The 13,869-nt window shown below is 35.0% G+C and overlaps 1 protein-coding gene across 1 annotated transcript; it reads right to left on the bottom strand.

Annotated features, from left to right (window-relative positions):
* LOC104778847 (zinc finger BED domain-containing protein RICESLEEPER 2-like) lies at positions 5,571–7,013 on the bottom strand. The gene is made up of 3 exons (XM_010503269.1): positions 6,354–7,013; positions 5,693–6,287; positions 5,571–5,608 (listed from the first exon to the last, which is right to left on the bottom strand). Exons 1-3 carry the CDS (start codon positions 7,011–7,013, stop codon positions 5,571–5,573), a joined length of 1,293 nt encoding a protein of 430 aa, XP_010501571.1.

Raw genomic sequence — 13,869 nt, 5'->3', positions numbered from 1 at the left:
AAAAAAAAAAAAAAAAAAAAAAAACAGAAGAAAGTGATCTGGATAAGAAAGAGAGAGCTGAAGCTAAAGACGACTTAGTTTCTCTTTGTGGGGTTTTGGGTTTTAGTGGTCTCGACTCCGTCTCCGCACACCATGTTTCCGTACGTACAATCGGTCCAGTGGATTCATTCCATTATTTACGTTGGGCAGCTTTGTAATTGTACACTACTTTTGGGGTGATCGATCTTATGCACATGAAATTTTGATTTATTTTTTCAACCACATCGATTTTAGGGTCGTAACCACACGAAGTTTTTATATTTGAAATTGTAGAAAACTATTTTTTTTTCAACGCATAACCACACAAAGTTTAATTTTCGATCCAAAACTACTTGACGTTTAAAATTTGAAATCATTCATTCAAATTCAGTTAAGTTAAAAGCGCGTTTTAAAATTAAAATTAAAATAAACCAATTTGGGAATCATAAGGGAGTTGACACTTGACTTGAGAGTTTTATACCCGTGTTTTTTTCTTTTCATTTGAGTAAAGAGATCAGTATTTAGAGTGAAAATTTTCTACGAGTTTTGAAATGTACATACTATCTTTCATTTATTGGTATTTTCCACATATAACATATCTAATCACGTGCATGTTAAACCAAATTGTTCTTGAATTTGTACGCCATAAAGTCAAATCTTTTACGATAACTTTTACATCTTTTCTTATTCTAATTTTGGTCGTAAAAGAAATAGTTTTTACAGTAAAATTGAAGTATTCACTAAATTATCGTAAGCAATAAACGTTTGTAAAAGTTGTAAGTTGTAACAAACTAAAAAAGTCTAACATCAAAACCCAAAAAAGAAAAAGAACTGACAAGAAAAAGAAAAAAAAAAGTTTTAAACTGGAAAAGTAAAACAAATTCCAGTTTCAAATTGATAAGGTACGTTAAGAATTGTAAAGAGAGAGACAAAAGACCAAGACTCCAACACACTATAGAAAAAGGAGTGAACCAAATGAACGTTGAAAATTCTATAAGTTGGCACTGTCTGTCTGTCAGTCTCTAGAGCGGAAAGGACAGAGTTTGTGGCGTTGGGTTTGTGGCTGCTTGGTTCTTCTCCAGTGTGGCATTGGGCTTGTTGGCTCATTCCGGTAAGATCCTCCTCGGCTTGTGGTCCACCGGTGCTGTTTTACATCGGCTGGAGTGGGATTTTGGTTTTGGTGTGGTGTTTTCTTCGTGTTGATGCGGCTTCGTTTGCAATGCTTTACGTTCTGGTGGAGACAATGTGGTTGAATAGAGGCAGCGGTTAGATCTAGGTGGCTTTTTCAATCCCGTGGGAAATGGTTCCTGTAGCTCAAGCTCGGGAATGGTGGTCAGAGGCGACTTCTCTGGATGCCCATAGGTGCTCGTTTAGGTCCATTCTAGCGGTTTTTGAGGCCTCGTAGAAGCTGTAGGCACCCTTCTGTCTCGAGGTTTTGAAGGCTGGCTTCGGGTAGGTTACTCGTGGCAACAATGATGAGGACTCGAGTTCTTTAGAGTTGAGGCAACCACGAAAATGTTCGAGCTTAGCGATTTAGAATTGGTGTTTCTTCTTCGAGTCTTTACTGGTTGTTTCGATGATGCTTTCCTAGTTGTGTTTTTCTCTCATATTCGTAGATCTTGTAGTCATAGATTAATTTAGATCTTTCTATTATTTTTTGTTTTCTCCGTACCTAACGGCTATCACAAAATTAAAAATTGGTATAAAACTTAACTTTTTACCAAAAAAAGAAAGAAAAAAAATATCCTTTTGGAGGGGCCATGCTTTAAAAAAAAGATATATATATCATTTTTTTAACGAAGCTCCACACTTTGGTGAACAAACGCCGACGCCGAGTCTGACTCCATTTCATAGCAGAAGGAAAGTTGCGGAAGTAATCAAACTTTAAAAAACACCAGAATGCCAAAAACTTTATATACAGAGTAATAAATAATAAAAATATAAATAGATAATTCTTTTTTTTATAGGAAAATATACATAGACGTTAGAAAGTTTAAATCATAGTACTAAGAAAAATACGTAATGTCTATTTTCTTTATAAAAAATGTTTACGTTGTTCTCGTTATTTCCAAGATTTATTGGGGAATAATAATTTGATGACATTATTGTTATCATTATTATTATTTTGAATATTTGTGACCCATGTTTACGAATTAACTGTTCTATCTATGTCTATCAATATTATAACTCTCTCCGTATTGTTTCAATTCACTGATGTAGCTATAGATCGATAATCATATATATTTGCTATGGATAAATATGTATTGTAAAATATGACATACACTTTTTTTTAAGGTTTACTATTTAATTCCATAAAATCTATACTAATAAAAAGTATGAGCTATAAGCTCCTAAAGGCGTCCACCTAAGATTTTAAACCTCCAATTGTGATTAAACACTTCACTAATTAACATTTTTAAAAATTTTCAGAATTTTCAATATTAAGAATTATTTTAAACAACCAATCAGGATTTGACATGTCATTCATTAACATTTTTCAATTTTCCAGATTTTTTTTAGAAAAAGGAAAATTTTAAATTTATGGAAATAAAAGAAATATGCACAATATCCTACATCGGCTATAAAATTTTTAGACAATGGTTCAGAACCAGTATAAATAAGATTAAAATGCTTCCAACAACGAATGAGCAGGAAAACTTGATTTATCAGGCGTCCAAGTTTGAAAGTATATTCGGTTTGATCCGGTTTTTTTATTTGATCAAATTAAAACTTTAAAAAGTTTCAAAAATTAGACTGATGTGGGATAAATTAGACCTATTATAAAATTTTAAAATTTTAAAATATTATAAATATTGAAACTTTTTAAAAGGTTCAAAATTTAGATTTTGAAACCTTTTAAAAGTTTAAAATATTATAAATATTTATGTAAAACATAAATTATCTTATTTATTTACGTTTGTGCTTTTTATTTCTTATGAGCTGTAAAACATATTTTTGTGTATGATTTTATAGATAAGTTGATATTTTTTCATTAATTTTATATTTTTTTATCTTATTTTTAATTTTTATGAGAAAAGAAATGATTTTGTTCTTGGAGTTTGATGGATTAACAAGTTGTGTGGTAGTATAAAAAAATGTGTTTTAGTGGAAGAAAGTGAAGAAGTTGACGAGGATGAAGAAGAAAAAGAGTCTAGCGAAGAACTAGACAGTAAAAGTAATGATGATGATTACCACAAAATTTGACAATAGAAATGACAAGAAATAATATGAAGAATAAGAAAATATTGAATAAAAATACGAAAACATAGGTGGTAGCGATCAATTTAATATGAAAACGAGTTAAATTCATGATGATAAAATTGTTTCGTTTTTCTGGTGGTCAAAGAAATGGTTTAGGATATGTGAGGTCATCAGTTTAATTCGTCTCGCATGGATGTCGAGTTTCATTCATGATTTTTTTTTACCAGATTTGATTTTATAACACAACTGATTTTTATATTTAAAAAAAATATGTATCTGAAATTTAACTTTTTCTTTAATACTAATTTAATTTTTTATAAAGTACTATTTTACTACTGTCATCATTCATATATAGTTTTCATCAAAATATATCAAATATATTCATGCGTAGCCTGGATTCAAAATCTAGTAGAAGAAAAAAAACAGGGGTGCCATATGCCTAATTGATTAATGGTCGCTATATATGAGATCACCTTTTTTTTTTTAAACAGAAAATGTCTACATACATGTATAGATATATGGATATATATATATATATCCCTATGAATAACAAGAAGAACTGCAAGCCAAGCCACAACGTGAAAAAACGTGCTTATGCGTATGTCTATATATATTGACACATTTGAAGCTATAGACCTATATATAGTGAGATAAGTGACCAAGTCCATATGTGCCTTTGGGCTTGGAGGCGGAGGAGGTTATGGGGCTGAGGATGAACGCTTACATCGGTTATATATATATTCCTTGCAAACTGCTCCTGGTTGTAGGGCTTTGTCAGCCATACTCATAAACTTTTTCCTCTGGGGCGTCGCTCTACTAGGACGGATTTCGGACGGCGTGTTATTAGTTGTTTTCTGTCCAGTATGTCGAGACGTGCTCCCGTGAGCTGCAATTTTCGAGCCTTGGTGCCCATTTTCTTCCAAGTTCCTCCTCATCGCCATTGTTTCTTTCGCTCCACCTTTCACATTACACATGGCATATATATTGTCAAGCCTTTCACATTACACATGGCATAATATAACTATTTACAACGGAAGAACTCTTCTCGTTTCTCAAAAAAAAAAAAATATATTTTATTTTGGAAGTAATAGGGAGTTGAGGAACGTTTTTTCTCTCGGAATTTCGAGAACAGTTCTCTCTTTTTCTTTCCCCTTTTTATATTATTTTATTATTTTATAATAAAAAAATCTTGTGTGAGTAACTGGGTGAACAACACCACTCTAAATAGTCTTAATACTTTCAATATTAATTTGCCTCTGCTATATAATATATATTGAAGTAACTTAAAATATAAAATAGCAAATGAGTTTAAAAAAAAAAAGTAATCTATATATAGCTAGGTAGAAGACTCACCGAGTTTGGGATGTTCCTTTCGGGCAGCAAAAACGTTTCCATTTACAAAAAGTGAGAGTATGATGAAAAGAAGAAAGAAAATGATGGAAGAAATTAAAGACACCGCCATCTTAATTGTGAAGGTATGATTAATTCGAGCATTTATTATATATACATTATACAGCATAGATGAGACATAAGTTGAAGCTATGGACGATTGTCTTTGAGCTCAGTTTGTGGGTTTCTAGCTACCGTTTACTTTAGGGCTGTGACTTCGGTTAATTCGGTTCTGTTTTTTGGTTATTCGGTTAATTCGGAAATTGAAAATTCTACCGAATATAACCGAATACAAGTTCGATTCGGGTCGGTTACATGTTTGGTTATTTCGGTTCGGTGTGTTTGGTTACTGTGGATTCAAAACACACAACACAGAAACACACAAATACCATGAACTCAAAACACACAAAACAGAACGATCCAACATTAGCATATAGATTCATGACATTAAGCATCATAGCATACAAGTTTTGCTTACAAAAAACAACAACATTAGTCAATCCTAGTTACATACGTAGGACAATTGGAGACAATTTACAAAAAACAACAAGTTCAGAAGGCAATCCTACAGTTGGATTCCTACTTGTCTCGGCTCAAGTAAAGAGACTTTGGGAGACAATTCACAGTTGTTCAAAAAATAATGTGGGGAGCCATAAGTTAGAAGAGATCATCATAAATGACAAAATACCAATGATCCTTTCCTCTTACCAGGATGCATTTGGTATATTGTCATTCAAAACTCCATGCCAAAAAATAGGTAGTTAATAGTTATATTAGTTTTTTCAAAAGATATAGAGAGAAAGGGAGACAAGCCTTAAGAATTTAGATCATTATTTGCTTCAGTTCGTTGTCTCCTGTTGCAAATAAAAACCAGAAACTATGTCAATAAAAATGATACATATGCCTTGTAAATAAAACTGAAAGTAAGGTAGTAAATTAAGTTACTTGTGTTCATCTCTCGATCATGGATGTGCGGATGGGTGTCCCTCACTCTGTGAAGCTGCACAATGTAAATGATTGTCAGTTAGTGAATGGTTTAAAGAGAGTAACACAACAAAACTTAAATAAAAGAGAAATGACTTACCTAAGGACTCATGAAACTGCAATTCCTCAAACATCTGAACTAAGCTGGCTAATTTCTCAGCAGAAATGGTATTCCTCAGCCATTGTTGATTGCAAACTAAAGTTTCAACCATGTGTGGTGACATAGAGCTTCGATAAGGGTCCAAAATCTGACCACTTGTGCTGAAGGCAGATTCAGAAGCAACTGATGAAACTTGAATGGCGAGGACATCTCTAGCTACCTCGGATAAGACTGGGAATTTTGAACTGTTACGCCTACACCAAGATAAAATATCAAAGTCCATTCCTAAAACAGCTGGAGTTCTTATCACAGGTCTCTCCAATAAGTAAATATCAAGCTCACTGCTACATTCCTCATTTGAAGTTTCAGCAACCATCTCAGAGTACAACATATCCATTCTCTCATAACAACCGTCATCTGACAAATCAAACAGATCATTGGTTGTCAGTCCAGGTTCAGTAATGGTTCCACCATTGGTTGAGTTTCCAGGCTCATGTCCACTCAGCTTCACCACATACTCTCCATACATCAGCTTCATCACACTCTTAATAGACGATCTTAGATGAGTACTTTCCACATTGTCTTTGCCATAAAGCTTGTCAAAGCAAAGACCAGCATACTACATTTTGTTTCTGGGATCAAATACAGAAGCAATGATTACAAGCAGATTCATGTTGTTGAGACCATCCCAATACTTTTCAAACTTTGCCCTCATAATCATAGCTTCAGTATTTAGTAGCAAATCACCATTAATGCTTAGGTTGATCAGATTCCTCTTAATGATCACCAGCTCATTGTAACAAACAGGAGAGGTCACTGTTTTTGTAGCCGAGAAGGACAAAGTGCAATTGAAAAAGATCTTCAAAAATTTAACTAACCTCTGCACCTGCTCCCAATCAGCAAAAGTAGGTGGACCAACACACTTTCGACCATTCTCACCCGTATCCCCTTCAGAATTCTCTTCAGCATTCTCTTCAGTCTCCATGAAGTACTCGTTATAGAGATTGTCTTCAGCCAGCATCTTTTCAAATGCAACCCTAAACTTAATTGTGGCTGCGAGCATTAGATAAGTCGAGTTCCACCTGGTTGCAACATCAAGACATAAGCTTCCTCGACTTACATTCCCTGTCTCAACCCGCAGAAAAAACGATTTCAGCCTGTCTCTAGATGATCTCACATACTTAATGGCATTTCTGATAGACAATATACTCGTTTTTGCCTTAGATAAGTCATCCCTCACAATCAAGTTTAAGATGTGAGCACAACACCGCATATGAAGATACTCTCCATTGATAACTAAGGCATCAGGTCCTTTCATCATCAGAGCGCCTCAGAATACACTTAGAGCCTTGTCATTCGCCTTAGCATTATCCACAGTTACTGTGAATACCTTCTCGATTCCCCATTCTTCTAGACAGCAAATCAAGTGCTCAGCAATCGTATCACCTTTGTGATCTGTGACAGGCTTAAAACTAATGATCCTCTTCTGTAAATTCCATTCTCTATCAATCCAGTGTGCGGTTATGAACATGTAGATACAAGAAGTAGTGGGAGCTACCCAGATATCTGTCGTCATAGATACTCTCTGGTTTTCCTTAGCAAACAGTTCCTTCAAAGCTGCTTTCTCTTTCAAATCCATACCATAAATATCTGAAGTTGTTGTCTTCCTGTAGTGGACCTTGTACATTGGAAGACCGTTGCTGCAAAGTCTCCTAAACCCCTCCGACTCCACAAATGCAAACAGAAGCTCACTAAGCACAATCATTTCGTTGACAGACCTTCGAAACAAACCCTGACCATACTTGATTGCTGTCATCACACCACTGCTATCACCAGCTAATACATTCTAAGTACCACTATCTTCGTGCATCTTGAACAACTTACACCTTTTAATGTGATTATTCATGGCACTTGTTCCATGTATCACTGTGTCACAACCGATCTCTTAACCACAGTAACGACAGCTAGCAAGTGCATGCTCATGCACTTGTTGAATGAAATTCTCCCACACCGGAGATCTATGGCCTAGCTTTTTCCTCGGTTGGGACAGAAGAGGACAAGTGTCTCGCTGAGTTCTTCTTCTTTTCCCTCGAACGGAAGCACCTGACGGAGCATCTTCTCCATCAACCTCACCAGGCAGAAACGGTTCGTTGTTGTGTTCACCAGAATCGTGAGATATCACAGACCTGTTCAAAGAAAACACAATTAGACAAACACATCCAACAAGTTTGAACTACACAAACGAAGAAGACAAACAACCACAGTCCATTTATGTCGATTAAGAATACAATTCGACTACTAAGATAACTATGAACTATGACTATGAATCATAGACGGACAGCAAATTATATCTCATAAACGATGCTTTAAAACACTAGTCTCGCAATTTTAAAGACCTAGATTATGATTCCTAAACACACTATAGCCAAGTAATTAACAACAAAACGTCAAAGAACTTGGAGAAGCTTAATAGAGAAGAACTTGGAGAAAATTCACAGAGAAGAACTTACCTTGTAGATTAAGAACAAGGATTATCTGAGTTTAAACGCAAGAATCAAAGAGGAAATCGATTTGAACTCTCTCTCTCGCACTCGCAGTCGCAGCCGTCGAAAGCAAAAGTTCTTTAGGTTTTTCGATTAGGTTAGAACTAATTAAACCGGTTTATAAGCTTATATAGGTAGGGTTAATTTCGGTTACCCGTCGGTTTACCCTCTCCAAACCGAACCAAATATAAAACCGAAACAAATTTTTACTCTTTCCGATCGGATAACAACCAGATATATAACCAAACCGATTTGTCCAAATTTTGGTTCGGGTCAGTTCGGACAAATCGGTTCGGTTCGGATTCGCAGGCCTAGTTTACTCAGTCAAAAGAGTTTGCATGTTATAATATGTGGGGCAACTTTGTATTTCTTTTTTTCATTTTTCCATTACTTTCCCTTATTATTTTTCTAATTATATTTGATGCAGTTGATTTTTTTTTATCTCCGTCAAATATATATATTAATTTGGTATTCAACAAGTTGATCCTATACCACTTTTCTGTAATAATCAAGCAGCATTTGATATTGCTATCAACCCAGTTTTTCATGAGCGTACTAAACACATTGAAGCGGATTGTCACTTTGTCAGAGATGCAATCAAGGTGGGACTTATTGCAATTTTCAAAATCCATACTATCAATCAGCTTGCTGACATTTTCACAACGTCCCTTGAAATTCCAGAGTTTACTTATTTTCTTTGCAAGTTGGGCATTCGAAACCTTCATGCACCGACTTAAAAGGGGAGTATTAGAGAATATTGTATAGATCACTAGAACTATGTTATATTGCCTTATTTTATATCTTGATCATCAACTTCAGAATATTCTCTTAAAACTTCTAGAGTTGTATATATATATGTTTGTAAAGATTAATGGAAGATGAACTTTCTCGCCACCAATATTGTCACAAACGCAAGGAAAGTCTTGTCTTTTACCAGTTAAATGACAGAGAATCTCAGTCCTTTTAAAATGATTAACCAACTAACGGAACTTCTAGTAGCCCAGTTGATATATTTATATGTATATATTTTTGCATTAGATAAATTTGTAAATTATGACAAATAACACATGCATATGGATGAAGAACAGAAATCGCAAACCAAACCACAATGTAAAAAACTTGCATATAGTGAGATCAATGAGATCAGTGACCAAGTCTGTTTGTGCTTTTGGGAGAGCTTGGAAGCGGAGGACGCTTACATCGGGTGTAGGGACTGCACGGAGGAGGTCGTGGAGGTAAGTATGATCGCTTGCATTGGGAGTAGGTTTGGCACGAACTCGCTAAAAACCGTCACGGAATTGAAATCCGTGGAATACTTCGGATCATCATCACTTGATCTGGATGGTTTGTCTTTTTTGCACCTGCACCACACCCAAACGCATTACACATTTTTATTAGAGTGCGGAGGTTTGGTAATTTTGGTGATGATTTGTCTATTCAATCCGTATAAACCGAATTGAGAACCAAGTTGGAATGTGGTACAGCTAAACTGTTTTATTATTTGCTCATCAAAAAATCGAAATTTCAATATGAAATGAAAGTGAAAAAAAAAACTATACCGAAAAGTCTGTAAAAACGAAGATGCAGCCAATATTCAAAAGAACCTCTTTTCTTATTAAGAATCACTTAAACAATCTTACAAGAAATGTTTAATCAGATTTACACACAGTCAACACGACTTGTCACTGACCAATACTTAATCTAATCAAAACTTGTTAAGAACCCTAAAAGCTTATTCGCTTGGCTCCTACTTTTTCTATACGGCTGAAGAAAAACTTTAAGCCTCAATACCAATATATATAGATAGCTAACATATCACGTCGGCTAACCTACTTTCCTAATTTAAGATAACCCCAAATCTTCTTTATTTGATCCGATGATATCTTGCTAATCAATAAAGGAAACTCCAATATTCCAATTATAATTTGCCACATCATTCAACATCAGGTTCATTATTTCCTGGGCACAACTTCTTCCAGTGTCTTACATACTAACCTTGTTCCACCAAATGTCTTCATGCTTTCATTCTCCCTCTTTTTATCTGAATGTGTCAACTCAAGCTTCATGCTTTCAATCTCCCCCATTTTATTTGAATGTGACAACTCAAGCTCCAGATTTGAATACTACCAGAATCTTCCAAAAACATCCCCTTAGCCACATTCAGCTACAACATCACCAATATGCATACTCTCCCCCAGCGTGAGTGCACATTCTGATAAAAACAAGGATGAAGACATATAAGCAGGGAGACACAACAAGCTTCCTATCATGCCTTGTACCAAAAATAATCCTCAAGAGCTGTTATAATATCCTTATGCTCAACCTTTGAAACACAACAATGTTGCAACAATTCTTGAAAATTCATTTCAACATGATGAGAGGTTTGCTCAACAACTGCAACTGCAGCATAGTGATTCTTGTGACCTTGAAACTGTTTAGATATTGCTAAGACTCCTGGCGATTCATCATTCCAATCAGCACTATTGGATCCGGTTGATTCAGTTGTGACTTTTTCTTGTACAAGTTCTTCTGCAACACGCTTCTGTAGAACCTCAGGTTCAACCCCAACATTGTCTTCATTAATTATCTTCGAGAAATTGCAACATAGGTTGATTTCCTCAATTTCCTGGATTACTTGTTATATTGTCTTTCATTAGGTTCAGAAACCTTACTGTAAAGATCCTTTTTAGCAACCCAAACTTTGCAACAGTGAGATGGTCTATAAAACATTTCCTAGCCATCCAAAGTTCTCTAATCTTGTTCTTAAACTTATAACAAAAAGATATGACATGCCCAGTTTTACCATAGTGAAAACACTCATAGATCCTACGTCCTCGCTTGGATTTAGTCCAACCTCTTCGCTTAGGTTGATGTTGTGTGTTCCTGGTTGGTACTACAGGGACCTTCTGTTGTACACCTTTTTCCAGAATACTTGACTCCATTTCACGATTTTCATTGCTCTTAACAAAACTCATTGATTTATCACTAGACAACAGCTCAACTGTCTCCTCCTTATGGTAACCTAGACCTCTATGCTGAGACCCTACAATTTCCATTGACAAAATCTCATCCAGTTTTTTTCCACCATTGTTAAACATTCTGATCTTCTTGTGATTCTCATTCAACTCTCTTTCTAAGCTTGTCGATCTTTCCTTCTCCAAACCATACAAATCTTGCAGATTTCTCAGCTTCTTCTCAAACAACTCCTTTTCAGCAGGAGGAAGTTCCTCACCAATCAATACTTCAGGCTTCCTTTCTTCTAACATATTGACTTTGGCTTCCAATTTCAGTTTTTCCTTGACATGAAACAACTTTTCATTACACAACTAAACCCAATTGTCATACAAAACACAGTAGCTCTCTTTTGAAATCGACTCTTCACCATCATCATCTGAGCTTTCATCAGCTATGTCATCACTCTTAGCACTATATGCAAAAAGATTCAGCATTCCTCCTCCTTTTTCATCCCCATCACTCTCTGATTCTGAATCACTAAAGCTAACATATGCCTTATTATTTCTTTTCACCATGTTTGGACATTCAGATTTTAAAAGTCCAATCCCTTTACATTCAAAGCACTTCATCTCCTTGCGCTTAAACATTGGACACTCAAGTTTGTAATGACCAAAACCACCACATTCAAGACATTGAATCTCTTTTCTCTGATCAGCTTTTTCTTTCTCAGATATATTTGGCCTAGAACAAGACCTCTCTGTAGCACTTTGATTCCAACGAGCTAACCCTCGTCCATGTCCTTTTTCAACACGTTTGAGAGCTTTTCCAAAGTTTCTTGCCATCAAGGACATGTTATCTTTTATCTCTTGCAACTAATCACTCTTGTCATCTGCCTTGAATGCAATTTCTTTACCATGAATTCTCAGTTCTTCAGCAACTTCCATCTCCTATGATTTTAGCATACCAACGAGATCCTCAAACTTCAAGGTATCCGTGTTGCCAGATACCCTCATAACTACTTTATGAGCTGCATACTTAGAACGTAAACATCTAATTAATTTCTTAACCAGATTGGTATTTTTATAGATCTTACCAAAATTCTTTGCTTCATTAGCAAAGGAGAGATAAGACAGAGACTTGAAAGCCATGGACGACTTCTCTTTCGGGTTTTAAAGGTCTTCGCGAAGACTATTCGCTTGTAGTGTTTTAGTTTTTTCTTTTTCTTTCTAGCCAATTATTCCACTTTCACGTGGACATCTTTTAGTTTATTATTTAATATTACTTAATTTATGTCTATTTTCACGTCTTGTAGTGAAAACATGGAAATAACATAACAACATAGCATACAACATATTTTCTTTCGGAGTTTGTAACGTACGTGAGTAGTCAACAGACAACAGTATGCGACCCATGTGTGGTCCTCTTTGGTGATATCCTCGTCTCTTAAAAAACAAAAAAAAACAATCCACCTTCTTCAAATTCTCCGCCGAAGCAGAATATACGTCGATGTTGTAACCAACGACGAGCTTAAATTGCCTTACGGAACTACTGAAAGCATTTGCATTGATAACAAGACATATAATAGACTCTTTTCACATAGCAGCTGATCGTATTTTTCTTCTAACGTATTTAAAACATGCATCATCGAGGTGGATTTTTATGTGATATATATGATCCACGACAAACATGTACCTTCTTATTATGAGCAACTCGCATATATTTTTTAAGGTTTTTGGGTTCAGCCAGAATAAGACTTGATTCTTTTCAAGTTAGTAATTTGAAAAGTTTAGCTTCGACTTTACGGAGAGTATTGGGAAATATATGTAAGAAATGTACGTAGAAGACTAACTGAGTCAATGGGAAGTACTATGTCATCTATAAGGATCGAAAATATGAGAAGCAGAAGAAAGAAAATGATGGAAAAGACAATAATAGACTACGACATCGTAATTATGATGATCGTGACTATATAGAGTAGAGAGGAGAAAGAATTGAAGCTAGAGACGACTTAGTTTGCGTGGGTCGTCGGCTACTAGTCAAGCCTTCCTAAAGAGTTCAAGTTGATGAGTTCACTCTCTACAAAAAACGACATTGTTTCGTAGCTGAAGCGGAATCCTGAATACAAAAATGTAAAAGCAAGAAATGATTGAGAAAAAAAAAAGTATTATTATGGGAAAAATGTCGAAGAAGTATCAAACTTCCATACTACAAAAGTGTAACATTTTAAGATTTCTTATTGGATCTGTTTCAACATTTAAAATTTAGTTAATTCATAGAGAGATAATTTTGATATAACTCTACCGTCTGCAAACATTTCGTACGTACTAATTAGTCACTGGAATTTGATCATTTAGTTTCTTTTCTTTACAGTTTAGTGAACTTGAAAGAGAGTGCTCAATTTTGGAATTATTCGAACGTAAGTAAAATATAATTGTAATAATTAACTAGTTGATGTCAGTTTACATTTCTCTGGTAACGTATGGTATACACTCTAGGGTTTACATGAAACCGGTATATAATTATCACGCATGTTTTTAGAAATATAACGAAATCTGTGTGCTTAGTTTTAAGTTTTAACAAACAAAGCTTTGTTTTATCCGATTAATCCATATTGTACATATATAAATCACGAAAACTCTACTATTTATTCACAATTTTGCCACCATACTTGTTCTTTTG

This window comes from Camelina sativa, chromosome 3 (assembly GCF_000633955.1).
Source record: "Camelina sativa cultivar DH55 chromosome 3, Cs, whole genome shotgun sequence".
In the NCBI taxonomy this organism is placed as follows: domain Eukaryota; kingdom Viridiplantae; phylum Streptophyta; class Magnoliopsida; order Brassicales; family Brassicaceae; genus Camelina; species Camelina sativa.
Note: the sequence above shows the minus strand (reverse complement) of the source record. Positions and strands in the feature narration are given on the sequence as shown.